This window comes from Panicum virgatum, chromosome 9K (assembly GCF_016808335.1).
Source record: "Panicum virgatum strain AP13 chromosome 9K, P.virgatum_v5, whole genome shotgun sequence".
In the NCBI taxonomy this organism is placed as follows: domain Eukaryota; kingdom Viridiplantae; phylum Streptophyta; class Magnoliopsida; order Poales; family Poaceae; genus Panicum; species Panicum virgatum.
In genome coordinates, this window is record NC_053144.1 from 21,308,923 (window position 1) to 21,333,647 (window position 24,725).

Here is a 24,725-nt window from a genome sequence, read left to right on the forward strand (position 1 = left end):
TGTTAAATCGGATCGATTCGCCATCTCTCTCGGTTAAGAGAACCTTGGTCACTGCGTCACATCGTAGTAAGAAGTGGAATAAGCATTGAAAGTTGAAGATGAAATGTTGTATCTGTTGTTTTGAAGAATTAATCTGATCTACCATGTGTGCTCTAGACGTTTAGGCGAATATAGTTAATACTCGCTGTACTAAATGGAGCTAAAATATTGAAAGTAAGGATTCACTTCTAGCAGCCTTTCAGCAAAAGAACTCCAGAGTCGGGTAAGCCTTGCTGAGTATTAGTATACTCAGGGTTGTTGTTGTAACCCTTTTTAGCAGGTTGTGTCCCCGCTGACTTCGAGGAGGTCTGCGCGTCCTGGATTGGACAGCCGCTTCCTCTGGGTTGGACCATCGAGTGGGCCCCGTCTTCCCCGTGAAGATCGGGCAGGTTGGCATCACATCGGTGGGTAGGATGTGGAGCTCACCTTGTATCGTCGTCGTGGTTATCATATTATATTTCGAACTCAGTTTTAAACTTCCGCTGTGTTTTGAACTCTGTCGGTTGTACTTAAAAGCTTTTATGTAAAACTTGTGTTGTAAATTAATTTGAAGATTTCTGTATGCTGGTATCACCTGTGCTCGTCTTCGTACGGGTCTACTAGTGCAATTGTGATCCTGGAGTACATTAGTTTAATCGGGATTTACCCAACAGCCTGTCAGATTACACCGTTTTAAGTGCACAGTAACTTGATTAAGTATTAAGATGATGGTTAGCGCACTTAAGCCGGTTTAATTTGGGCGGTGCTGCTACAATAGATCCTCCCCTAGCTTGCACACAAGCTCAGGCAATACATCACACAGTGGACGTAGGGTATTACGCTCCGGCGGCCCGAACCACTCTAAATCGGTGTGTGCTTCCGTGTTCTTATGCCTCTAGATCGAGCATTCCTTGACTGCCCCCAAGTACATCCTACACTTAGGATTAGGCGGGTGCATTCCGCCATCTGGCTGTGGTTTTCCACACCACGACAAATTTACAAGATGAATCTATTAAACTTAATTAGTCCTTGATTTGCCATGTAGTACAACAGAACATAATTTAACAGAACACGATGCTATTGTCCCTGTTCAAGAATCAGATCCAATCATCAATGAAGGTAATATGCAAAATTTGCTATCCATGCCATGCCACAATCTGATACCCTGCTGACCTAAATATTGTTGCAAAATTTGCTGCATGCAGATGAAGGTGAACAGGCAACAGCACATACCTTTGAACTAAATATGGCTATAGGTATTGATTGCAGACCTAAAGTTTTTTGCAAAATTGCTTAAATATATATGTATTCCCACCCAATGACAAATTTGTAGATGAAGACATTGATGTCTACGCTGAGAAAGCGCACATTGTCTTGGAAGAAAATGAGCAGGAAGCTTAAAGTGATAATCCAGGTATGCTGAAAATTTTATCATTGTTTTATGGCAAGTGAATGCAGATGTCAATTGGGTTGTTGTAACAGGATCAGACCATGATGATATAGACACCACAACAGCCCAGGGTAATACAAGTGGTAGTATCAGAAGGAGGAAGTATTTGACAAACAAGCAGAGACAGGAAATATATGAAGCTTTGCTTAAGAGATGTGTCATTTGTCTCAAATGCACTTGATTCCTTACAACAACAGGACAACAATTAGGTCATGTGCAGAAGCTTTGCATGTATCAATGTCTAAGCTGCACAAGTTATTCAAGGCATTCTACAGTGATGCATTATAAAGGCTGAAGGTTACTCTTATTGTTGCGTAAATCATTTCTTATTTGCATAGCATCAGTCATCATAAGTGCTAACATCTCAATTTCCATAGCATCAGTAATAACAAAAAACTAAATTTGCAAGACTAGTCTTACTGATCATGCTTCATTTTTCTCAATATCTCGGCATTGTTAGGCATAATGGTGGCCAGCAGCTCAAGAACAAAATCCCTATCTTTCTTTTGCTGTTCGGGTAGGACTCCCTTCTCGTCAGCTGTTGAGGTCACTGCAAAACAAAATTTTATTGTCAGTACTGCACAATTGAAAGAGCGCAATTAGCTGCAACAAATTGTGGATGCATGTAAACGAAAGTACCTAGCATGTTGGGTTCGTTTCTGGCATCGGCGGCCACAATTTGTGAATCGTCGAATTGGGTTTCTGGCACAAAGTATTCACCTTGCGAATCTTGCAGCACAGGGTTGCCTAGACCAACCTCATCGGTCCGTCTGATGAAAATGTAGTTCTCGCCGGGCCCTTCTTCAGTGTCTTGGATGAAATCCACTCCCTCTTCGACAATGCGCTTCTGTGGCCGCGACCACCAGATACCGCCCCGGTTCTCCCTGCCGCGGCGGCAGATCGGCCCTACTCTACCATGGACGCCTTCACGACGCCACTTGACCCTCCCGCCGCTCCGGGCTTTGCCTCAGGATGGACGGATAGAGGGGACGGACTCCCCTTGGTGGGGATTGTTGTCCGCGCATGCTTCCACGGATGGGATCTCGGCGGCGGAGGAGCAAACCAGCTAGGGCTACAGGGCACTGGGTCGTGATGTAGTGATGGGGGTGCGGCGGGGAAGAAGTTGGGGCAGAGGCCGGCGAGGTGGGTGCGGCGGAGGCCGGGGAGGGGAGGTTGGTGCTGTGGAGGATGGTGCGGTGGAGGCCGGGGAGGGGAAGGGTGCGGCGGAGGATAGGGAGGGTGTGGCGGAGGATGGTGCGGCGAAGTTGGTGTGGCGGAGGATGGTGCAGCGGGGGACCGACAGCGGCGAGGTCGGTGCTACGGAGGCTGGGGAGGGGAAGGGTGCGGCCGAGGATGGGAAGGGTGCGGCGTCGGGGAAGATGAGCTGGGCGGCGGAGGATAACGACGCCAGGAACGACGTTTCGCAGAATAGCGACGGGGGAGGAAAATAAGAGAGTGGGACCCACCTGAAACCCAGAAGTTTTTAGATATGAGGACACACTTTGAGCCCATAAGTCTTTAGATTTGAGGACGGAGTATGTTAATTATAGATTAATTAGGTTTAATAGATTTTTCTTATGAGTTAGTCCCAATTTATACAATTAATTTTACAGTTATTATACTTATTCTAATGTATTTAAATATCTAATGTGATTTTGATTTAAAATTAGACTTTATCGCACAAGCATAGAGATTTTAGTGATGTAGATATATTTATACGAAGATATATTTATACGAGCCACACATAGACAATATTTGTTGGGCTCTTAGGGTTAAGGTCAGGGAGACTTGGTTACCTAGCTAAGACCCAACCGGTCTCTCCTCTCCCCCTCCCCGGTTCCTCCACGGCTCCGCCTACCGCTCGCCAGTCCCTTGCATCTGCTGTGCCGGCGACGCGCTCCACTCCGACCCCGCCGCCTCGCTCCCTATCTGAGCCCGCCGCCGCGCTCCCTCTCCGACCCCGCCGCCGCGCTAGCTGCCGACTGACTGCGGCCACCGCTGCTTGCGCGGCTCGTCGGCAGCAACGTCAAGGAGGTCATCTTCAACAACCTCCTGTTCGCGGTCAGCCCCACCAGTTCCCTTGTATCCTTCCTCCTCTTCTCCCATCCCAACCGTGAAAAGCACTTTTTTTTTTTGGGAGGGGGAGCGGGTGGGGGCTGATGTTGGGTATTCCTGGGAATACCCAGGAATCACTGCAGCTCCGCCCCTGTAACCATTTTCAAGACAACGTCCGTGATTTGGTCTTAGTAGTTTCATTTGCAGTTGGATCTCATTGATTGTGTTGCGCTTGCATTCGATCGATCTCAGAACATGGCACAAGCATGTACAATTTCACATGCTGAGAATAAACGCAGTCTCCCAGCATGGATGCTGAAAGCAAGCTCAGTTAATGAAGCCCCAAAGACCGAAGATCATAATAAGCAGGCATTGGAGTCTAATGTGAAAATAAGGGTTGTGGATCCGACCAATCCTATCAAAAGGAAGACGGGAAGGCGGTTGAAAAATGTCAATTCAGAGGGTGCTAGTGAACTGGTAGGTTTGCAGCGATGCGAGGGTAGAGAAAAGGCCAGAAGAAAGAGCAAGGGTGATGTCCAAGATGAAGTTGAAGAAATTAGGGATGTAACTATTAAGAAAGGAAGAAAAGCGAGGGAAGGAGCTGCTCGGAAGAATAACAAGAAGCGGAAATTAGAGAATATCAAATCAGAAGCGTCATCACCAGTATCAATTGATGATGACATAGATCTTACTGTGGAGGACCTTGTGAGTATAGCTGAAGAGGTAAACAGTAATTAATTTTTCACTAATTCATACATACAGCCTTATGGGTGTTGTTATGTAATGACTCTCTTTGGTTTGGCAATGGCAATTTAACATATTTGATCATGTTGTTCAAGACTTTGAGTAGAGGGTCTCTGATTTTGTTCATACCTGGTAATGTCCATATGCATTTGATTATGGACCTTGGATGAGAGTTGCAATAACAAGAAATTTGTTTCACTCGAGCCTTCCTAACAAGTACCTAATGTCGCCTTTAATGAAACCTTGATGTGTATCTACGAAAAAATGAGGCTAATTTATTGTAAAGAATGGCAAGTTGAAGGTGCTTATACAGCTCGTTCTAGGAAGGTTGAATGGTTGGTAGGATCATTGGAAATTTTTTCCTGTTGTTGTATTCATGGAGGAGATAGCAGCACATTTGATGCATATCAGAAATGGATAAAGTTGTGGTCTGGTTGCATTTGACATATGAGGGTGACCAAATCTGTCTAGCATCTTATAACATTTTTCTATGCAACTCACTACTCAGTCACAAGTTGTTAATGCACTCGTAGTCCTAGCATTAGTCCAGGGACATGGCTTAAGGTGACATAATATAGCCTTTCTAACTTACTCTTCAAGAACTGAAAGCTTAATAGAAATGTAATGTACTTAAATGTTACTGTCAGAATTTATTAGGTGATAGAACTTTGTGCTCAATAGTTTACCCGACTTTACTCCACTTGTCGACTCCATTTTATATATCTTATAAACTGGGAATCCTGATGGAAGTTTGGTTGGAATTTTTTGAAGAACTTGGCACATTTATCTTGCACCATTTGTGCATGACACAAGTATCTGCAATTGTAGCAAAACTTATATTTTTCAGTGCAGTGTAGACTCCTAATAGAGTCGTAGCATAATATGACCTTTCCAGCTTATTTGCAAATCTGAAGCTTATGTTGGTCACATACTTTGCACAGGATTTTCTTAGGAGACTTCCACTTATCATCTCCATTTTACATAGCTCTCCTCAAATGGGTATCCTGATGGAATTTTAATCTGAAGAACTCTGCACATTTTACCATATACTGGTACACTTTCATGTTGCAGTATGTAAATACTGATAAACAGAAGCAGCATGAACTTGAAGCCAAGGAGACTGCCAGATGCAAAGAACATTCCCCATGTCCAACAATTTTTGCTGAACCAGATACTGGAATATCAGTAGTCAATGCTCCACCAATGAAGGAATTGCTGCCATGTGCAACAGCCACAAGAAATACAAGATCAAGCGAGCATATAGGAGACGAGAGCAAGAGCCATCAAGCTTGTTAACAACAGAAGATGTTGCCCAGGATATGCTAAACCTGTTTCTCGGTCCTCTATGGAGTAAACCTGCAGGCTATGCAAAAAAATCGGAGCCTATAGAATCAATAACTAGGCCTACAAATAATCATGTGCCAGAGGAGACAGACTGGCATAACGAAGTGCCAAGGCAGGAGGAACCAGTGAAGAAATCCGTACCGCCCGCGACAACAAATCTTGTGCCAGAGAAGAAAGACTGGCGTAGCGAACTACCGAAGCTGGGGGTGCCTGTAACAAAGAAAAAGAGCAGCTTGAGAGATAAGGTGGCCTTGTTTCTTTGACATGAGATGAGCATTGAGGGGTAGATTCTTCATTCTTAGAGTTACGAGAGTCTGAGCGTGTACATTGCCTGTAAATATGCCTGTTCGCAGGGTTTTTTTTCACATTTAATTATATTCTTTGGTTAATAAGCTGGCTTCTCGAAATGTAAGCCCGTCCGTGTGGGTGTGTATTTGCTCTTCTACAGTTCTACTGGTGTTGGATGGTATTCTTATGTGAGAATAAAGGATGTCCAGTATACTTTCAGTTAGTTGGAGTTGGAGTATGTCGAAGTATCAACTTGTGCCCATGCCCAGCATGCCGCTACCTAGCTACGAACTGAGTCTCATGCTTTCATCCATATGAAACTTCACCAGGAGGACTCCCATCAATTTGAAGGTCGTTAAGAAGTTAAGCAGCTACTTGAGACCGTTTTGCTTAATTAAAACCTTTGCCCACGCCCCTCACAGCACGATAATCAGGTTTGCTAAAAAAACACGATAATCAGGTTGCTGTTCACGGCGTGCGGCTCGGTTAATTTATAAATTATAATGCTGTAATAAAAGTGAATTTCAATGAACAGTAGCGAGCTGATTATTCCCCTGCTTGGCTGGGCTCAAGCTCAAGCATATGCTGTGGTTGTATTGCTCGAGCTGGTAAACAGAAGGAACCTGAACTTGAAACGAGTTCCGAACAAGTACAAGACCAAACGACACAAGGAACCTGAAGACGAAAACAAGAGCCAGAACAGTGTGCAGCAAGGCTCGAAAAACAACAGGAGCCTAATCCGGACAGACCAAACTCTCATGGCAAAGTGCAGGGGTGAACTTGTAGCCGTTGCGATCACCAGATGGTACGGATCCCAAGCGGTAAATGGTCTCCACTGCTGCTGTGCTGGTGTAGTAGTAGCCCAGCACCCTCCCGGTGCTGAGCAGGATCCTTCCATCCTCGGGGTCTACGGCCAGAGCCGTCGTCTCCGCTGCCGAGTACTCCAGCGAGAATCTCTCGAGCTCAATGAGATACTCCAGGGACCACATGGCCCTGTCCTTCATCGCCCACACCTCGATCGCGTTCGCATCTCGGTTCGACCGCGCTACGCGAAGTTCACCACGGAGCTCGAGGACGGACACGGCGCGCTCACCGCCGTCGCCGCCCACGATGTCGCCGCACGGAGGTCCTTGCAGGATCTCGAACGATGCCGTGAGGACGTCGAACGCCATGATTTCGCACATCGGCGATCTCGGCTCCGCCTTAGAGTCCGCCATCTAGTAGAGCCTGCCGTTCGCAAACGCCGGCGGCGCCGCGCCGTCCACCTGCCTTTGCGGCGGCGAGCCGACGGCGCGCCATGAGTAGTCGCCAACGTACCGGACCTTGCACTCCGAGCGGCTCTCCCCGTAAGCGAGACGAACCAGCATGTGCTTCTCCGCCACCGGGTCGTACCCCAGCCCGATGTGGCCGGCGCCGACGACGACGCCGCTCGCCGTGCGCGGCAGTATGCATTGGTACGAGCCGGTGATCGGGTTGCACACGTAGTGGCTGCTGCCGCAGCTCACAAGGTTGAGGCCGTGGCAAGGATTGGAACAGAAGGCTGTCGAACGAACACCCGTCAGCGGCGGCGGGTGCGACATGCCGGCCAGAGCCTCCAGGGCCACGAACTCGCCGCGGAAGAGGCTGTTGTTCATGAACAGGATCCGGGGGCGGCTTGTGCTCACGTTCGCACTGGCAGCGTGCAGCCGCGCGAACCGGCCCGTCCGGATCATGGCGCGCATGTCCCTGCACACGAGGCTGAGCCGCGCGACGTCTCGCGCCGGGAGGCTCTTGAGGATCTCCGACCAGGCATTCGCCGACGGCGAGGAGAAGACGACCTCCTCGCTCGTGCGGCCGACGGGCACGGCGCTCTCCTCGAGCAGGCCGACCCGGAGGAAGCGGCACCTGCCGCCGGCGACCCCCTCGTCGTCCGGCGAGAACACAACCTGAGGCCGGCCGCTGCGGATGCCAGCACCCTGCAACCGTCGGCCGTGCCGCCGAACAGAATCCTCCTTGGCTTCCGCCCGCCACTCCTCTCGCGGTACATGTAGAGCGGCGTGAGCGAGCACGCCGGCAGCCGCGTCGCCTCCGCGGGCCACGCCGCGCCGTCGATGCGGCAGAGCAGCTCCCACCTCCCCGCCCCATAGTCGGAGAGCATCCAGACGCAGTAGGGGTTGCCGCCGGTGAGAACCGGCGACACGTGGTGGACGCATAGGCGCCCGTCCAGCACGGTAAGCCCGAGGAGAGCGAACTCCAGCCCCGGCGGCGGCGGCAGCGACCCGAAGGTCTCGCCTCCGACGTCGAAGGTGATGATGGACGCGTCGTCGCAGAGGAAGTGCAGGGCGCCGTCCAGGAACACGCCCGCCTCGGCGTTGTTCCGAAAGAAGCTCCACGGCGGCGGCCGCCCGGCGGCGGGCCGCCAGTCCGGGGACGCGCCGAGCACGAGGACCTCGCAGCTCGTGGCCGCCACGTCGCTGTCGCTGTCGCAGAGGCAGAACAGGCGCACGGCCTTGTACTCGCCAGCCACCGCGCCGTAGCCCAGGCCGTAGCGGACGTGGTTGTAGAAGGTGTCGGGGTTGTGCTCCCGCCCGGCCATCCTCCGCGGCACTCGGGTGTCGGGCAGCGGCAGGAGCACCCCGGTGGAAGGGTTGCAGACGAAGTACCCCGCCCCGGCGTGCGGCGGCCAGCAGCGGAGGAGGACGAGGCCGTGCAGAGGCCGCGTCGCCGGGATAACGAGCACGCCTTCCGGCAAGACGCCGGCCGCGCACGGGAGCTTCTCGACCTGCCCGCCGGGCATCCAGGCGCTGAAGGAGTACCCGGACGGCGAGGACACCACGTCCGGGGTGAAGAACAGCTTGGGGTGATCACCGTCATCGCCGTCGGTTGGGAAGCCAGCTGTAACGGGCCATGGAAGCACGGCGGCCAGTTACCGGGCGAGGTAGCGGAACGGCGCCGCAGCCCACGAACGCAGCGTGGCAGTGGCGGTAGGCATCGTCGTCTCCTCGCGCAGGCGTGTCGCGGGGGACTCGTCGTCGTGAGCGTGCCGCATCCACTGTGTTCACTTCCAAAATTTCACTCTCCAAATTTCACAATTCACCTATCACATCAAATTTTTTACCTCGTGTATGGAGTATTAAATGTAGATAAATAAAAAAAACTAATTGTATAGTTTTGATGTACACGACGAGACGAATCTTTTGAGCCTAGTTAGGTCATAGTAGGACAACAATTACCACAAACAAACGAAAAGTGCTACAGTGTACCACAGTGTCCGATGTGACCCTTTTTACCTCTATTTTACGGATCTAAACACACCCTCTGCGGATTGCCGTAAATTTGGAAGAATTGACTGAATCTACCCAGCAACGGCGACTTTATATTGACGTATTTGTAGATCGAGTCGGTCTTTAGTCTTATAATATGTTTCGGACTCTGACCACTTTATATACAGAAGGGAATCGGATAAAAAATTTTAGTACAGCTCAAACTTAAAGTGATTAGATCACCATAAAAATTTCACTATAACGCAACCATAAAACTATGAATTAATTATAAAAAATATATATAAAGTACAATAAATATTTTATTAAATTATATCATATCATATGGAGTCCAAAAATAGATTTTATATTTATATTTTTTTTAATTTATTATAATTTTTCAAAGATTGATCCAAAAATAAACATAAAAGAAAACGAGAAAAAACACTAAGAAACCAGTTAAGGAGGCCGTGTGTCCGATATCGTGAGTCCGAGGAGCTCAAATGGCCGGTTTCGAGTCCTATTGCTAGAAATTCATCAGAGTTCCTCGTGACAACACAAATCAACTGCGCTGGTTCCATCCTCGGCTCCCCCTCTCACCCGAATTCTCTCCGGGCACCAGTGCGACAACATTGTTGCGACCTGCAACCCAAGGATTTTTTTCACTGCATGTTCGTTGAATATGTGCCGCTTAAATCCCCTCTCACTGTTTCCAATCCCAGCAGCTGCCAAACAGGTCCAACCATCTTGCAACTGAAGAACAAGTGGCCACCTTCTTCATTCATTCACTGAAGAAATTGTAGTTTGCGTGGGCTGGTGCCTGGGATGGAGGAGACAAGAGCATCTCCAACAATTTGCTCATGTTCACCTTCAATACTAAAAAAACTACCATTCGAGTAGATTACCAATAGCTTACCTAATACAAAAAAATACTGAGCAATTGCCAAAACTTCAACCCCTCTCCCCTAGATGTAGATGTAGGGGAGAAGCAAGCTGTTGAAGTGATCTCCCCTATTGGCGATTGGCTTGTCGCGCTGGACTTCTCCGCTCGCACCGTCGTTGTTGCTCCGGCGACCGAGCGCCACTGCTCCACCCCCCACCGCGGCGCCGGCCGCACCCGACGCTCGACCCCACCCTAGCGCAACAGCGCCCTAGCTCCACCCCACGCCTGCAACACGATGGCATCCCGCCTCGCGTCGGCCTACCCCTGCTTCGCCTCGCGCCGGGGCTCTGGAGGCGAGAGGATGGGAGGAGAAAACGATAGGTAGAGCTCCTACCGACGCCGACACAGGATAGATGGGAGCCGGTGCTACTGTTGGGAGGAGCGTGATCGGCACGGGGAAGTCGAAGAGCGGTGGAAGAGGATGAGATGAGGGCAGAAAAAAAGAAGAAAAATGTGTAAAGCCTATGATTTGTGGGACTCATGTGGTTGATGGAGGTAAAGGAGATTAGCTTTTGATAGTTTGCTGTGGGGTAATCTAAAGTGCAAAAGTAACTATTGAATATGGAGATAGAATATATTTTGGTAGTTACGGAGGAGCAATTTGCAATCAGCTCGAGATGCTCTAAAGTTAATGAGAGGAGCTGTTAGAACCGCTGATTCTAGATCTAAAGGCTTAGATATGAAGAGCGGACAAAAGCTTTAAGATTAAGAAAAAGAACGGAGAAAATATCTACAAATATTAGGCACTTTTCTCCGCTTCCTCTCCGCGTCGGCTCGGCGGAATCGGCGGCGTGGCGCGGCGACCATGAGCTGGCGGTGGTGCTTACGTCGCTGGGGTACAATGAGATGGGGTCAGAAGCAGCGCGTCTCGCCGACTCGCCGTGGATCGAGAGGTGGCCTGGGGCAATCACCGTCTTCGCCGCCCCCGACATCTTCCTGCGTGCCTGTTGTCCCGGGTGTTCGCGCCGCCACCTCCTCCTCGAGCACATGCCTTGGGCTACTTCCCCTACTCCGACCTCGCCGGCGTTCTCCGCCTCAGAATCCCGTCGGCCTCCATCGGCTTGTGCCTGAATATGACCGCCGCGCGTACCCCGTTCACCGTCCGCCTGTACGTCGACGGCGTCGAGGTATCGCACCCCGACCTCTACAATGACGGGCGCTATGTGGTGCACGGAATCGAAGGCGTCATCGCTCCGCTTCCCGGCAACTCCTGCGTCGCGGGACCTCCCCACCACCAACACCACGACAACCTCAGCGCCATTTCGGCCGCGACGACCGCCTCCTTCAAGCATATGATGTTTTTGGAGGCCATGTCCCGCCTGCGCGAAGGTCGCTTCGGGTTCGTGGCGCTGGTCATGCGCGTCAAGTTCGCTGAACTGGAGTAGTTGGCGAACCTGACGGTGTTCGCGCTCGACGATGAAGCCATAATCTCCGGTGCAGGCCACGATTACGTCTCTTCCGTGAGTTTCCACATCGTCCCCGGCCACCGCCTCGCCCACGCCGACCTCCTGCGCCTCCGCCCCGGCACGGCACTCCCCACTTTGGCCGGCGAGGACCAGAAGCTCGTGGTCACCACCGGCGTCGGCTCGGTTTCCGACGTGATCCGGATCAATTACATGCCGTTGAAGGATCTCGATGCGATGGTGAATCCGCTCATCGCCGTCCACGGCATCTACGCTTCGTTCCCCCGCCTCAATCTCGCTGAGCTTGCCGCCTCCAGCATTCAGATGCAAGGCATATGGGGGGACGGCGACTGTGCCCCGACAGCGATGGCCTCTTCGATGATTTGGTCTGCCCAGGACCACGGCAAAGAGCTCGTTGTCGCTGCGGCTAGACTTCCGCTTCCCAGTCTATCTGGCGCTGCGGGGTTGGTGGACTCGGGCGACGAACTGGGTCAGACAGGGAGAGAAGTGTCAGAAGCCGAGGCATCAAGAGCTCGGCGTGCCGGCTTTTGTCAGTGTGTTGTTTCACGTTTCCATTCAACAGGTGCATGCCCTCTTGCTCTCCAACCTTTGGAACTGTTTAGTGTTGTTTTTTTTCTTTTGCTATTTTGCAGTAGTTGTGTTGCTAATACTGAAACTGTTTTCCTATTTTGAAACTGTTTAGGGGCCATTTAGTTCCCAAACAAAAAAATTTTGGGTGTCACGTCAACAGTTTGACCAGATGTCGGGAGGGCTTTTCGGACACTAATTAAAAAACTAATTTCAGAACTCACTTGGAAACCGCGACACGAATCTTTTGAGGCTTTTGACCGCATCATTAGCACATGCGGGGTTACTGTAGCACTTATGCCTAATCATGCACTAATTAGGCTCAAAAGATTCGGCTCGTCGTATACATCCAAACTGTGTAATTAGTTTTGTTATTTAATTACATTTAGTGCTCCATACATGTGTCCAAAGGAAAAGTCACAAATTTCGAAGTGAAAATTTTTGGGAACTAAACACGCCCTTGTGCTGCTAAAACTGAAATTTAGGAATCTGGTTTGCTTTCAGGTTTAACATACTGGAGGTTAGGTCATTTCGCTCTGAAGTATTCTTTCAAAATCTCATGGTTTGTGCTCAACATGATTGTTTCATTCATGTGGACACTTGCACCCTATCTAATGGTCCACTGGGAGGCTGTTTGTGCAATTCTGATACCTTTAGCTTCAGTCACTGTATACATGACCCTGCCAGATGTGCCTAATATTGGACGCTCAGTAGACCTACCAGATCCAAAAGGTGGGTAAAATACTCATGAATGAGCTCTTATTCTTTTCTTTGCTTGCTAGGTTCCCATATTCTGTTTTAACGTTCTAACTGAACTTCTTTTTATTAATTAGAGTATGAGGGCCTCTGTTGTGAGTGTCGTAAACATGCAATATTCAGATTGTCATATATGAACACATGGTTCTGTGGGGCCTGCTTAGAGAAATATATGGTCCTAAATCATTGTGTTCATGAAACAAACCCTACAACTTCACACAAGCAGTTTCAAATATTGGTGTTCGGGAATCCGACCATGGTTCTAGGGCTTGATGAGTACCCAGATCTTCGTCATGTATGTGAATTTCCTAGTTGGTTTATCACCAAAGTGACCAAGAAATGGTTTGAGGGTGAGGTGATGGTTGAGTATACCTCCTTTGATGATATTCTAAAGCTCAAGAAGCCCAGGAAGACGGGTATCATCTATGATACATGGCCTCCCCACAAAAAACTGAGAGGTAATGCTCCATGAGCCATGACGCTTAAGGTGTCAAGTTATTTCTCTTTGCAAACTCATATTAACACTGCAATTGTAGTGGCAGTTCCTGTTTAGTAAGTGTACTGTCTCCTACAGATATACTGAAGTTAATCATTGTACCTTGATCAATACCTAGTACTGTGATCCATATCTGATAGAGATTTCTGATTTCTTTCAATTGGTAGAGATAATGGAAGTGTTTCTATGTATTGAATTAATAACAAGATGCATGGTACTTTGAATACTAGTTGATGTTCTGTTATGTGGTGTTTTCGAAAGCACTAACAATTTTGTTTTTGAATCCATTGAGCAAAATTTTTTTTGAGAGAACGGGAGGAGCAAGGCCCCTGCTTTATATACTAATACATAAAAAATATGTTTACAAAAAGGTACAAGAAATGTTAAAAAAAAGAGTACACAACATTATTAACCATTCTACAATTTGTGGGTAGTATCTTTCCTCTATGAATATCCATGGCACACTCATGTTTAAAGGTAGCTTTGCAAGATTTTACTGATGGCTGCTGATGATAAAAAATTTCTCTGTTTCTAGATGTCAGTGTACTCGAGAGCAGTCCATGAAAAAGAGCCGCAGTTGCTGAGAGTTTGGGTTGATCCGAAGATGCCCAGCATTGCTGTGAGACTACAGGATCTGATAGGACTCTGAGAGTTTGGGTTGCCCAACGTTGCTGTGAGAATGAACACAGTGAGAAAAGATGCTGTAGAGATTCTTCCACTACTGGTGTGCAGAGGATACAAAAATAACTTTGTAATTCATGTTTTTTTCTCTCTTTTGCGATTCTCTGGTGTTTTGTCTGTCTTGCAAAAGCAGTCAGAAAAAAAATATTCTTCTTGAGTTGGCATTTGCTTACTTTGAAAATCGAAGGAGTATCCTGATGAAGCTTTAGAAAATGCTCAAGAGAAGCTTATCTGAGAAGGCCGGAATCTGCGGTAGCTGTCCTAGTCCTGTCTACCAGTTTTGTGTTTGTATATGAGTTCCAACAAATGGGTGTGATACATGTTAAGATTAAATCATTTTTTTCTTGGTTCACTTGTATGGGCTATAGGCTTGAACATTGTTATGTGCTGTGATAGTTGACGAACTGAGTTTTTCAGTCTAGACAAATGGAGCAAGAACATTGGAAGGTAATCACCATTTTTCCATTTGGAAACTTGTTAGTGTAGATTATTTTATTCTTCTGGATGGAAGATAACGGTGCCTTGCTTGGGGCCGATAGGCTAATTGCACTGCTGTTATTAGCGTAATGTTGTTCTTCGCGAAATACCAGTGCGTAATTTGGGAATCACCTTTTCAACAAGAATCATAATGTTGAGCTGGTTCTGTTTATTATTGCAGCTGTCAGAGGGACTGCTGCAGGCTGCGGCGGGAAGAAACAGCCTATGGCAATTGGCAACCAATTTGTGTTTGCATAAAAGGCGAACTGAATGTTTGCATATAGAGCTGAACAGAGTTATGCTTACAGTTACCATCTTCCAATGTTTTTTTTCATCTTTTATTGTTAATTAATTCACCACTGGTTCAGCAAGATCTTGAACAACCAGCAGGGCAGCAGCAGCAGGGAAGGGGAACGCGTAAGCATCAGTCTCTCTCTGTGTGTGGGCGCGCGCGCGGATGATGGAATACAGTTTTAGCAAAACGTGACCATCCCTAATCGAACGGACGAACCAAACTACAGGACTGCATGAGACCAGGAGTACTACTGTTGGAATTATGGGCTTGGCCGATTTATTCTAATCAATACAATAAAAGAATTTAAAGCCTAGTATTAAATTCTAGAGAATCAATTGCTTAATTCCGTACCGAGATTTGAGGAGGATCTCAACCGACTTAAAGGGTGGACTTCGTGTACACCACTTGTGAAGCCAGTAAGAGGAGGTCGGTGAACCACGCGCGCGCGCTCGCTCGCCTCGCCGAGCCGGGCTGAGGACGTGGGCGAGGCCGGATGGGTGATGTGCTGAGATGAATATTAAAACAGAGAATAAACGTTGACAGTAATGATTGGAGAATCACACCAGTAACTGACCTCTCCCTTCTCCCTCTGCTGCTTTCTGCCGTTGGAACCTCTGCTTGCTGAAGGTCCTGTATGGGACGCGGGCAATCAGGTTTTTGGGGAGCGTCTTGACGCGACTGCTCGCTCGCTGATCGACTACTTCGTGTACTTCCCGGCGTGAACGAACGACTACTTCGTCTGCTTTCTGGTGACCGTTCGTGGGACTGCACTGCGAACCTCTTCCTGCATCGACATCGTTCGGCTACTTCAGGCAAGGCCAGTCGAATAGCATGTCTATTCCAGCTGGTAACGGCGCAACCGGTGCCTCCGGCACTGGTCCCGCCTTGGGGTACACTCTAAATCTATTCTGGTTTAACTTTTTATTCATACTTATTAGTAAGAATAACATGAACATATGCACATATTTTATTCACACATTATCACTCATTTATGTCATAAAATTGTTAGTAATATTTGGAATTAAAATATACCGAAAATTGCGTAGTTATCTAACAACTACTGAACAGGCAAGAGCCGGCGAGCGGTGGACGGCTGGACGCATAGGCGCCCGACGCCCGTCCAAGTGTCCAACACCGTAAGCCTGAGAAGAGCGAACTGTAGCCCTGGCGGCGGTGGTGGCGGCAGTGAGCAGTGACCCAAAGGTCTCGTCGTGGACGTCGAAGGTGGTGATGGACGCTTCATCGCAGAGGAAGTGAAGGGCGCCGTCCAGAAACACCGCCGCCTCGGCGTTTCGGAAGAAGCTGCGCGGCGGCGGCCAGTCCGGGGACGCGCCGACCGCCGAGCACGTGGACCTCGCAGCTCGCAGTCGCCGTCGCAGAGGCAGAACAGGCGCACGGCCTTCCACTCGCCGAGTCGCCGGCCGCCGCACTGTGACCCATGCCGCAGCGGACGTGGTTGTACTTTGTAGAAGGTGCCATGGTTGTACTCCCGCCCGGGCGCCCGGCCATCCTCCGCGGCACTCTGGTGTCGGGTAGCTTTTCGGGTAGGAGTGCCCCGGTGGAAGGGTTGCAGACGAAGAACCCCGCCCCAGCCCCAGCAGCGGATGAGGACGAGGCCGTGCAGAGGCCGCGTCGTCGCTGGGATAACGAGCACGCCTTCCGGCAAGACGCCGCCCGCGCACGGGAGCTTCTCGACCTGCCCGCCGGGCATCCAGGCGCTGAAGGAGTAGCCGGACGGCGAGGACGCCACGTCTGGGGTGAAGAACAACTTGGGGTGATCGTGATCGCCGTCGTTGGCGGCGGCAGGGGGAAGCCAGCTGCCGCGACGGGCCATGGAAGCACGGCGGCCAGTGAGCGGGCGAGGTAGAGGAACGGCGCGGCGGCCCACGAACGAAGCGTGGTAGTAGCGGCGGCAGGCAGCGTTGTCTCCTCGCTCGGGCGTGGCGCGGGGGCCTCGCGATCGCTATCGGCCGCATCCATGATTCTTCTCTCTCGCGAAGATTTTTTTTATTGAACATACCTATATTAAACTGAAAGATACGGTACAAAGACCAATACACATACAGGCACGTTATGGCCAGATACAGAGGAGACGTGATCCACCAGACATTTGACACAAAGGTCCCTAAAAAACGCAAAATTTACAACAAAGACCCTAGCACCTTTGTGATCCAGATTCCGCCACCGGCGAGCCTCGTCATCCGCCACCGGAATCGATCTCCATCCACCCATGGCCAACCTGAACCCAATCGCTAAGAAGTTTTGAAAAGAGCCGCAATAAACACTCGCCACAGACGACGAGATGAAACTGCCACAGGAAGCCCATCGGTCGGGGATGCACCCCGAGGCCCGGTGACCTTGGACACAGATCCGCTGGCGACGATCGGAACCGTCACGAGAAGGTTGGACATGCTCCACTCGCCAAGCTTCCACTAGACCCGAAGCATCCTCTCTATCCACCAAACAAAACGCCAACAAGCGCACCTCCTTCGCAGGACGATGAGACGCCGGCGCCCACCTCATGTACAACAGCTCCACCACGAGAGCACCACCTCCACGGACCCACCATTTGCCGCCGAAGTGAAGCAGCAAAGGGACGGAGACAAGTCCGAGAGGACTTATTCCAATGTGCCGCCATCGCTGCCACGGCCTGGACACCAACACCTAGATCTACTAGGACCTATCCTACCCGCACCGCCCGGCCGGGGCCCAGCGGTCTCCGCCCCCTCCCGATGACGCTGAGGCCATCGTAGGAAGAGGAGACCGCCGGCAACGAAATCGTCTTTTCTCGCTCCTTTGAACTGTAGTAGAGCGAGAGAGTTCAAGAGGAGTCCCTCTCGCGAAGAATTGACTGAATCTACCAAGCAACATCGTTTTGTAGACTTGGAGTTGTAGATCGAGTCGATCTTAGAGTTATGTTTCAGACTCCGACCACTTTCAAATTTCTTCTATACGGAAGGCGGTCGAATAAATATTCTCCCAATGCTACCAAAGGCCACCGAACCTAAATTCCACAAGGCCCATCAAACATAAGGCACTGGGCCTCCTTCTCGCCTATCCAAAATACCTTCCGCTCCAATTAAAAAACATTTTACCTTTCAGTTTTCGGCATCCTCTTCGATCTTTTCTAAAAAAATTCAAAAGAAAAAGTTTTCAAACTCTACATTGGCCTCCTTTCTATTTGTTACCCTATGACGTACTCCTTCTATTTCAAATTGTATATTCTTTTGATAAATATAAAGATATATAATTTTTACTATACATCTAGATAAAACACTATATTTAGATGAATTAATCCAAAAGATCTGCGATCGAATTTGACTATCCTTTCCTGATTCGAAAACCAAACTTTTAGAAATTGACACAAATTTACAGGGGCCACAGGCTCACAGCTTGCTAGCCAGAAGTGACCACCGCCCGGACCAAGACCTTGAGACTGGACTCTGGAGAACCAAAAGCCACCACACAGGCAAGCGGCCGCGCCCCCAACCCAAACCCCGAGCCGAGCACGAGCCGCCCTCCACTGCCTCTCCCGCACGCGGCAGAACCCGCGGCTCCCGTCCATCACGCATCGGACGGTCCCAATCCCCCGCGAGGTTTAAACCCTAAGCTAGAAAGGGGCTTGCAGTGGCAGCCAGCCAAGCCCCCCCGAGCCCTATCCTTTTCCCCTCCCCTGGGTCTCCCCACCCCCAAGGCCCCAACTCCTATCCTCTCCTCACCTCACCCGCGCCGCCGCAGCAGCGCCGCCGCCGCCGCGGCTTCCCTTCCTCACCCGAGCCAAGGTGAGCTACCCTCGGTCCCCTGCAGTAGCTACGGTAGTGCGTGTGGCTTCCTTCCCTCCCGCGTCGGAGGGCTAGCTGCGTTTTGGCGCGATTTTGTTTGGCATAGGAGCGGCCGGATCTGCACGTTTAGCGGGGTTACTTCCGCGCGCGTCTGGACGACTCGTGTTGTAGCCGGAGGCTATCGTTTGGGCTGCTTTGTTGGTTGATTTGTTGTCGGAGCTAGCGGGGAAGCACTAGGGTTTAGTGGTTCCCATTTTTATCAGATTCGCGGTATTGCGGTAGGGGTAAGGGTTTAGCTTGTTCCTGTTTGATTACTTGATATGATGTCTGGTACCAGCAGGCCAGCAGCCGTGCCGGATTAGGTTGTGTTGGACTGTGTAAGTAGTCAGCGATTGATTTTTCACACTGGGGAGTAATACTGTTGTAGCATTTCTGTGCTAGGGGAGTAATACTGTTGTAGCATTTCTGTGCTAGGTAGCAGCTGCATGGATACTTGTAGCAAATGAATGAGCGGTTAGCTCCAGAGAAGTTAGATTAAGAATGCATTTTAGCAGCGGCTCTGCAGACGCTTTCTATGTGGCTTGCTCTGTGTAGTTGTGGAAGCTGCCTCTGCGTGGCAGCTGCCGTTGTATTGCTGAAATAGCTAGTATGCATGCCGTTACTTGTTTGAACTGGTTGCTGTTACACCATTTATCCGTTTCTGTGTGCGGTTACTTATTTATGTCACGACACAGCGACGACACAGCGTTGTATTTAGCGAGTTCGTTTACTTATGTGGATTTGTTATGGTATTAATTGTGTTCTTATGCCTTTTCCTTTTCCGTTTGCGCGTATGTTCTCCATGACGTATTTTGCGCTTTTCGTTACTTTGCACGTGAACTATGTGCTTTAGTTAGCGTGTCTATCTGTGTGATTACTTATGTCATGATACACTGTTGTATCTAGTAATTTTATTTGCTTCTTCCATGCACCTGTTATGGCATTAATTGCCTGATTACACATTTTCCGTTTCTGTTTGAGATTAAATTTTCTGTGACATTGTTTTGTGCATTCCTTTACTTCTGTGCACCTGAACTACATGTTGTAGTTAGTGTCCCCTGTCCACATGCCTTCACTGATAGAACTATGTATGATTTTATTTGTCCATCATGCAGATGAATGTTGACAAGCTCAAGAAGATGGCAGGTGCCGTGCGCACCGGTGGAAAGGGTAGCATGCGCAGGTACTTATTCTTCTCCTAGACTTATTCAAGATGATGTGTCAACAATTGTTCAGAACTCTGCTTTCTTATTAGTTCCTCTACTTTGCGTTGGCACATGCATTTCTGTTGCACTCACAACCTGTGCATATTGACTTATGTGATGTAATTACTCTTTTGGTTCAGCGAGATTATGTGTGCCCCGTTGCATTCATTCATTTGTGCTTGTTATTATTTCCATAAATGCACCTGCCTTCTATCATTTCTTAGCTATGGTACTGTCAAAAGACTTGTGCAATTTAACCTGGTAATCTGATGCAATTGAAAATGATAGAACCATTATTTTATATAAATTTCAAATCATGTGCTACTCATGAACTTGCTGCAAATCAGCACCTATGCGTGCTGGTGCTGTCATATATACTACCCATGATGTTTTACAATTGAGCTATGCTAGCAGTCTAGGAACCTCATGGATTATATATTTATAATGAGATATGATTGGTGGCAGGAAGAAGAAGGCAGTCCACAAGACTACAACCACAGATGACAAAAGGCTTCAGAGCACCCTGAAAAGAGTAGGAGTGAACACTATCCCTGGTATTGAAGAGGTCAACATCTTCAAGGATGATGTTGTTATTCAGTTTGTGAATCCTAAAGGTGAGATACCCTAACTTTAAAATGTCAATCCTACAAATCTAATTTCTGTTTTCCCCTAACATTTGTTCTTTTGGTTCCTGCCCAGTGCAAGCTTCTATTGGTGCTAATACATGGGTGGTCAGTGGAACTCCACAGACAAAGAGTATGTTCCACACTACCAGCATTATTTGATTAACCAGCTTCTGTTTATATGCACTTGATAGCCTAATATTATTCCTTCTGCTGTGTGCTGGCTTTCTACTTAACTAGATGTGTCAGTGATGTCTTGTATTCACTGTCCCATTGGCAGCTGATGCTTTGTGTTACACATGCCTTTTGTCAGTTTTGATTTTGCAAGGAAAAATTAGTTTTGAACTTCTTTATGCTAGATTTACATAACAGTATTCTCATGTTTGCATTTTCTTGTTTGAACAGAGCTGCAAGATCTGCTTCCGTCGATTATCAATCAGCTTGGTATGTTTCTATTACCTGTTGAATTCAAAGTTTATGTTGCTATTGACATGTATCTTATTGGTGGCATGGTGTCTCCACCTTTTTTTATATCAATTTGAGAATTACTGAGATCTTCTTTGTAATTATGACTTGTGAGCATCTTACTTATGTTCTAGGAGTAGAAGTCATTTTGGTTTACCTTACATTTTTCCTCCAATTCAGGTCCTGACAACTTGGACAACCTGCGGAGGCTTGCGGAGCAATTTCAGAAGCAGGTTCCTGGAGCTTCAAGCGCTGAGGCTGGTGCTAGCACAGGTGCTGCTCAGGATGACGATGATGACGTTCCTGAGCTTGTCCCTGGAGAGACATTTGAGGAGGCTGCTGAAGAGAAAAAGGAGTCGTCATAATGTTGCTGCGTGCCTGCTGTTGTGAAGGGTTTATAAGTCAAGCATTGCCATTAGAAAAGACATTCTGTTGAGACCTCTGACCTACCTTATTTGTGCCTGTGGTCCGGTTCTGTCATGTACGAGAATCTGGTCGGATGTGTTGGTGGGATTTCACATGAAGTATGCCTCTTTTTGATACCCTTACTCTCGTTGCTTTGTGTGCTTCTATCGCGTACGCGCTTCTATAATAGTGGGCTCACCATCGTGCCGGTGTTCTGACGTGTGGTTTGAAGTCTTGCTGATGGGCACAGGACAGCCATGGTTTCATGATTGATGGAGATGAGACGCTATATCATCAGTTCTCCTGTCATTTATGTACCTCGGCTGCTGAAAACTTCACTTGGTTTCATGCTTCCATCCCTTATCCTTATCTGGTTCTTTGTCAAGAACCTGCTTCGTGTAGCTGCTACTAGTGTCCTACATGTATTCATCCGGATCCTGTGGCGCTGGAGTTCGGCCTAGGATGTATTCATCTGGATCCTGTGGCGTTGGAGTTCGGCCTAGTATTCTGGATGCTTCAGGGCTAGCGCCGCAGGAATAGCCAATTTCAAGACCGCCGCACTTGACCACAGTTCTGGTCGTCGAGATGTTGGGATCAAGCTGAAGATGAAGTCACTCAGATGGACGACCAGCATACCAGCTGGTGGCGTTGCTGTGCCCATGCCTACCAATATTTTTTTTTGGAGAAACCGGGTTTATATTTCAATCATATTTTGATGGTTACAGCCCAAAACTTACAAAGACATCCCTGAAAGAAAAAGGAAATAAAATCTAGTCCTTGTAAGCACCTCCCGGTTGTCCTCGCCGCCGGAGCCCGCAACTTGAAGCCGACTTCCTCTCTGGCGAAGGAACGTAGTTTTTTGATGCCGTCTTGAGCAACACATCGAAACCGACATGCTTTGTTGACGCTGAAGACGCTGAACGACCCGGCTGGAAAAGATGGCCATTGACCATCGCATCGCCAGGCAACAAGAACTCCGACGCCTCAAGGACTGCCGGAGGCTCCATCTCGCCGGACGACGAAGAACCCCGAAGGAGAACTGAACCACCCAAACAGGCGGGCGCTGATAACCAACCCGATTCCACCTCGTGTTGGTACACAAACCTCACAAGATCGACGCCAGGAAGACGAGCTTCTCCGGCGAAGATAGAAGAGGGACAAAAGAACCCCTAGTAGGCACCATAGGCGATAGCAAGCAGGGGTATTAGATTATTTCGGCTGACCTTAGCTCCCAAAACGCCGGCATCGAGCACGGCGAAGATGACGGCGGCGAGGACGACGACAGCGCCGCCGGTAGCCGGAGCAAGGGAAGACACTAACCCTAACTTACCTAGAAAAACTCTAATAGGAGGGGATATATACACCACCCACCGGATCCGCGACTCTCCAAGCCGAACGGCACCACATAGGCCGGCGCCGGCGAGGAGAGCCGGCGAATCCGGCGGTGGAAGCGAGAATCGCCTCGAAGTCGCCTGTAGCAGGGGAAACGAGAGGCTTCGAGCGAGAAATGAAGACTTGTTAGGTTCGTGTTGCGCGAGCATCAATCCCTACCGTGTTGCCTTGAGCCCGGCCGGCCCATGTTGGCAGTTGCCACCGCCTCCTTTCCCCGGATCACTCCGTCGCCGCGGGCCTTTCCGCAGTTAAAGTGGCGTAACGTCGCGAGTTCGCGGCTGCAGAGACGATTGCAAAGAAACAGCAGTCCGGCCCGCGCCCCTTTGCCGGCAGCGGCGGCCAAGGTTGGTAGGCACGTCGATCCGGCGGCTTCACTGTTACTCCAGGTCGCTTGCTCTCTGCGACCGGGCGTCGGGCGTTAGGCGAGTTCCCTGCCCCGGGCGTAGCATGGCGACAGGCACACGTGTGCCGATCAATTCCCTTCGCCTAACGGTGTTCAGTTCACTCGCGTGCAGGCGCAAATAATAAGATCCGGTCTCGCTCATGCCATGGGCTCACGTTGCTCGGCTATGCGTCCGTGGCTTTTATTACGGTCTCCGACGCGATACCACGCATGTGCTCGGGCCATGCCTTGGAGGACTCCGTCCCGCCCCCGCATACGCATGCACGCGACGATTTTTGTTTAACGATCCAACTGTGCAAGCACGAGGCGATACACTTCTCTGCTATAGTCTTGTAGTCTTTATAGTCTTATAGTCCATGCACAGCCTGCAGGCGTGCTGCACTTCTTCTTCGTTCACATGCCCTGCGGATGCACAGCACTGTTCGGCGAATGAGGCGAAGAGCAGATCCAGCCTCCAGGGCCGGAGTTTTTGTTTACTCCCGGTCAACCCATGTTCTCGACGATATTTCGATCCTGTATTTGATTGATCGACCTTGTTGACGCCATCTAGCTTTTTCCAATAAGATTGCTGATCTCACCGTTTGGAATCTACCGACGTGTCAGAGTGGAAATGTCAAACGTCCTGCGTGGAAGTCCCAAGTAAAAATACACGGATCACGGAGTTGACGGTTCTCGCCGTTTGGTTGCCGACTTGGTTTCCGAAACGAACCCGCTGCCTGCGGTCTACGAGAGTTAGATAAAGGAGGGGAGGGTGCGATTTCACCAATTGACGCGTTGATGTTGAAACCAAGCTCAAAAATTGAACCGTTCACGAGCATGCATTTGCACGTCCGTCCGTGAGGCATGGCCAGGCGTGTGCGAGTTTCCCTCCAATTGAACCGGTCACGGCTGTCGAATTAGCGTCCAAGTCTCAACAACTATGGCTCACAAGCGAGGACGGTTGCAAGCACGGTTCGGTGACGCGAAAAAAGAAAACTCAGTGAACAGTATCAGGTCAAACACACGAGCAATCATGTGAGGAAGCACAAGCTCAGGCCGTGCAGCACCGTGTTAATCCTTGAGATAACCACTGACTCGGGCGGCGTGTGCGTGAGTCAGTCAGGGAAGGCAGGGGCCTGCATTTACAAGATGCATGAAATAAAGAAGTAGACAAATTTTCTACAAACTAAACTCATCACAACTCCAAGAGAGAGAGAAAAAAGGGGGAATGGGCTGCCTGTTCACAACTGGATTGGCAACCATTTTTCTTTTTTTTTTCTTGAAAGGATTGGCAACCATTCTTCTTTGGTACAAGTGTCTTGACTTCGCCGATGATTAGGCGCGCGCACTTGAAGGAGTCAGCACCGTTTCGACGGGGACCAAATGGCACAGGAAGCCGGATACGGGTCCTGGCCCCGCGCGCGAGCCACGGATGCGCTCTGAATTTGGCGCGGTTTGTTTACCCCTTTCTTGCAACCGCACGCATTTGTTTATCCGCTGGTGTCGGAAGGCTCGATGCTTCAGATACATCGGGGGGATACGAAAGCGAAGGGGAGCTTCTTCAGTTGCTCGCTTCGGTTGGCACTTGTCCGGCGAACACGATGCGGCAGGCCGCGGGCCAGACCGTCCCGGAGCGACCTGTTCGTTCCTAGCGC

General features: G+C 49.5%; 2 protein-coding genes and 3 pseudogenes across 2 annotated transcripts; 4 read left to right on the plus strand and 1 right to left on the minus strand.

Annotated features, from left to right (window-relative positions):
• Positions 1-2,568: 2,568 nt before the first annotated feature.
• On the plus strand, positions 2,569-2,919 carry LOC120647817 (sodium/potassium/calcium exchanger 1-like). Its single transcript, XM_039924652.1, has one exon. It carries the CDS (start codon positions 2,569-2,571, stop codon positions 2,917-2,919), a length of 351 nt encoding a protein of 116 aa, XP_039780586.1.
• Positions 2,920-3,535: 616 nt separating this feature from the next.
• LOC120650732 lies at positions 3,536-6,122 on the plus strand (annotated as a pseudogene).
• Positions 6,123-6,462: 340 nt separating this feature from the next.
• On the minus strand, positions 6,463-8,675 carry LOC120647818 (annotated as a pseudogene).
• Positions 8,676-10,545: 1,870 nt separating this feature from the next.
• On the plus strand, positions 10,546-14,456 carry LOC120647819 (annotated as a pseudogene).
• A 3,934-nt stretch (positions 14,457-18,390) lies between these two features.
• Positions 18,391-21,439, plus strand: LOC120650733 (nascent polypeptide-associated complex subunit beta-like). Its single transcript, XM_039927964.1, has 6 exons — positions 18,391-18,559; positions 19,714-19,781; positions 20,269-20,417; positions 20,503-20,559; positions 20,832-20,870; positions 21,072-21,439. Exons 2-6 carry the CDS (start codon positions 19,714-19,716, stop codon positions 21,254-21,256), a joined length of 498 nt encoding a protein of 165 aa, XP_039783898.1. The 5' UTR covers positions 18,391-18,559; the 3' UTR covers positions 21,257-21,439.
• Positions 21,440-24,725: the final 3,286 nt, after the last annotated feature.

Excerpts from the sequence above, each read along its gene's own strand:
- LOC120647817 (XM_039924652.1), top strand. The coding sequence starts at position 2,569 with ATGGGGGTGCGGCGGGGAAGAAGTTGGGGCAGAGGCCGGCGAGGTGGG.
- LOC120650733 (XM_039927964.1), top strand. The coding sequence starts at position 19,714 with ATGAATGTTGACAAGCTCAAGAAGATGGCAGGTGCCGTGCGCACCGGT. Across the intron at positions 19,782-20,268 it reads GGAAAGGGTAGCATGCGCAG|GAAGAAGAAGGCAGTCCACA; the intron begins GTACTTATTCTT and ends GATTGGTGGCAG. Across the intron at positions 20,560-20,831 it reads TGGAACTCCACAGACAAAGA|AGCTGCAAGATCTGCTTCCG; the intron begins GTATGTTCCACA and ends TTGTTTGAACAG.